At 36.0% G+C, this 3931-nt stretch overlaps 1 protein-coding gene across 1 annotated transcript in view; it reads right to left on the minus strand.

Moving 5' to 3' along the window:
• cdipt (CDP-diacylglycerol--inositol 3-phosphatidyltransferase (phosphatidylinositol synthase)) overlaps positions 1 to 1129 on the minus strand; it is an 8748-nt gene extending 7619 nt beyond the window's left edge. Inside the window, exon 1 of the mRNA XM_039823701.1 lies at positions 944 to 1129. Coding sequence (XP_039679635.1) covers positions 944 to 986 — 43 coding nt within the window. The 5' untranslated portion in view covers positions 987 to 1129. The remainder of the gene's footprint in view (positions 1 to 943) is intronic.
• Between the last annotated feature and the right edge of the window lie 2802 nt (positions 1130 to 3931).

A 3931-nucleotide genomic window follows, 5' to 3' on the forward strand; every position in this document is an offset into this window, starting at 1 on the left:
ACACCATCACAGGCCATTCACAGGCCTAGCACGCCATCACAGGCCAATCACAGGCCTAGCACAGCATCACAGGCCTAGCACGCCAATCACACGCCTAGCACGGCATCAGCAGGAAGGAGAGCAGCGCCAACACGATACGGGCGTAACCTGCCGGGACAAAGGACACGTGTCCAATCACGACTCAGACCCAGCCTATCACACGCCTAGCCTATCAGACACCAGCCTATCAGACACCTAGCTATCAGCACCACCTATCAACACCACTATAGCCACTATCACACCTACCCATAACACACTACAACACAACCTATCAACACACCTATCAACCAATCAGACACACTACAACACACATAACACAACCTACACACCACCTCCCCTCACTTCACACCACCAACCACCTCCCACCATCACTTTCCCTCTACATATATCTATAATATATAATATATAAAAACATATATATATATATATATATATACTATATATATATATATATATATATATCAAATAATACAAAATCTATTATAACAATATATACAACACATATATACATATATATATACATATATATACACACAATACAACATATATAATACATATATATATATATATATATATACATATAACAATATATAATACCAATACATATATACATATACACAAACCACACATTTTTAACATATATAATCTAATACCTTATAAAAAAAAAAATAATAAAAATATAAATTATATATATATATATAATATATACATATATATATATATATAAAATATGTATATATATATATATAATAAATTATATATATATAAAGTATAATATATATATTTATATTATAGATGATTTTTGTAATTTCTATAATCGGCTGGTTTTTGAATGGAGTTTGGTGAGACTGGTCTGTTGGCTAAAGCTAAGCTAGCTAGCAGCTACTTGTTGGTAGAAACTCACCAATTAAATTGGGGACAAAGTAGAAGATATTTTCCTCCGCCATGTTGGATGTTTGGGTATATATATATTATATAAATATATATATTATATATGATGTATTCTGTCGTCTTTTTGTTCCCTAAAAGCGACAGCTGGATGTTCGCTAAGCGATGACTTCCTCCTTCACAGCAGCGAAATGTCAAGTTTCTATTTCCGGACAATCAGCAACAACAAACAACACGATTTCCGGTTAGTTTCCAAAACAAAAGCAGCCAAAAATCGACAAAACGAAGAAAGTGGTGACAAAAACAATGGAAAAAGCGACAAAAACGTCCAGTACAGAGACAAAAATGTCCAGAAAAAGCGCAAAACACTTCGAAAAAAATGGCAAAAAAAACAATTTTGGAAATATGCCAAAAAAGGGCAACAAAAACATTAACAAAAACGTTTGAAAAAATCCGCCAAAAACGTCAGAAAAAGCATCTTGCCTAGGGCAACAAAAGGGCCGGCTCTCTATTAATCAATCAGTACATGACTCAGATCTATTTTGATTATTAATAAGCATTTGAGTAAATAATAAAGTAAATAACATTAAGTATCCGAGTACTTCCTCCACTGCTGCCTGTTTCCTGAAGTAGCTGATTGGCTAAATATGCTTTTATTTCGAAACACAAAATCTCTTTTTCCGGTCTCAGCGCTGCTGCTGCGGTTGGTTGGGTCGTGACGTCATGTGACGCAGCCTCCCCTTTAAGAAGTTATTTTTAGGTTTTTGTTCTCCGAGGTGACCGGAGTCTGTATCCTCGAGGACACGAAGAGGAAAAGGAGGTCATGACCAAATATTTGTTTAATATTAAAATATTTAACATTTGTATTATTTAATCAAATAACTACTAAAACTTTATTTAATTTTCTCACAAATTACATTATTTATTGATGTAAATGTTTAAACTTGTGACATTTAAACATGCGTATATGTGTATATATACATATATGTGTGTATATATATATATATACACACACCGTATATATAATAGTTTTCTCAGACTGATTTAAAATAATTAACCAAACATTATATACTCAGTGTGTATATATATATATATATATATATATATATGAAATGTATATATATATATATATATATATATATATATATATATATATAACATTTCATGAATAAATAAAAACCAACGCTTCTGTTTTTGTTCATTTATTTCTCCAAAATTATTTTCGTTAAGTTTCTGTACAACTCGTTTCTTTTAGAACCTGAACATCAGAAACCTTAAAATGCATCCATCACATACCACCCTGCTCTTCTTCATCTTCATCATCACACACCACCCTGCTCTTCATCACTATCACCATCATCATCTTCATCATCCTCCTGTCAGTTATCATCAACCTGCGAAAGTAGAACAGCCGCACGGCATTTGGGGAAATTTGCTGGTTTGCCATCGAGTCAGAAAACACAGCAGCAGCAGCAGCTGTGTGTTTACTAAAGACTTGTGAGGATGACATCATAAATAACCGTTACAGACTTGTGTTGTGGCCACTAACTAATTAATTAATTAACTCACTCATTCATTCATTCGCTAACTAATTAATTCATCCGTTCATTGACTGGTTTCAGCTCTAAACTGAACACGTGGCGGGTCTGACATCACAACTGCCTTCGTTTTTTTTTTACTTTTTCAGACAAAAAAAAAAACAATAAAATTGAGAAAATAAAAACTGCAGATTAACCAAAACCCAAAATAATAACCAGCTGCTGCTTTAGACTCAAACATCGGACAGCAAACATGTACATTTCCCCAAAAAATGTTCCTTTAATTGAGAACAGAGAAGTCCTGTTGTCCGTGAACGCCTCGTCTCCATGCTGGAGAAGTGAAACCATGAGAACAGAGAAGTCCTGATGCCAGTGAACGTCTTCATGCTGGAGGAGTGAAACCATGAGAACAGAGAAGTCCTGATGTCCATGAACGCCTCGTCTCCGTGCTGGAGGAGTGAACCCATGAGAACAGAGAAGTCCTGATGCCCGTGAACGCCCCGTCTCCGTGCTGGAGGAGTGAAACCCGAACTAGTGGAATGATCAGCACTCAGACGGACAACAATAATGCTTTTAAAAACTAAACAAAAGAGAACAAAGTTGGCAAAATGAAATCTCACAAACATTTTCATGAGTTTTTTTAGGGAGAAGTTGATGGCCTCGCGGCCGATAATCTCCGTGACAACGCAACATGTTGGGTGAGTTTGTTTTCTCCACCTGAACGTCTCCGTAGTGTCTCCACGTCCTGCACGACATTTAAAATAACTATTGTCCAGCTCCTCCCCTCCGCATCTCTTTCTGCACAAACACGGGAAATAAACTCCAAATAAAACCCCAAAGTCTGCATACAGGAAATGTGCGTTATTAATACACCCAAACATTCTTTTACTATCAGTGCAAATGAGGTAGACGCGACAGCGGCAGACAGCTTCAGCTCACACGATGTTCCTCTACCCATTCACACTGTGCAAAAACTAATGATGAGCCATTTATCTGGACAACGCTGCAAAGTGTTCAAAATCGGCTTAAATAAATAAAGTGATTTTAAGACAAATTATACGTGTTTAAAGAAACGTGTAAAAATGGAGACGTTGAAACCTGAACTCATTATTGTGAAACAATTAGTTTGTTTTTCATAATGTCACATCTCAATACATTAAGTAAAAATTATGAAAAACGGCCACATAGGTCGTTGGTTGCAGCACCATTCTGCCCTGTATCTAGGTCTGTAGTGGCGGCGCCCTCTAGTGGCCGTGGTCGTTCTGACGGGACATCGCCGGACAGTTTGGAGGTCTTGTTATGAAATAGTTGAAAAAGTTTCAGGAAATACAACCCATCACTGAGGAAAATGCCCAAATTAAAATAAATGAGTAAAACGTCTAGTGAAATAAAAGGATATCCAATAAAACTGCTATTGTCTAAATTCTGACATAACATTTCAATGTAATGAGTGTCAATACATTTCT

Source organism: Perca fluviatilis, chromosome 15, assembly GCF_010015445.1.
Source record: "Perca fluviatilis chromosome 15, GENO_Pfluv_1.0, whole genome shotgun sequence".
Classification (NCBI taxonomy): Eukaryota; Metazoa; Chordata; class Actinopteri; order Perciformes; family Percidae; genus Perca; species Perca fluviatilis.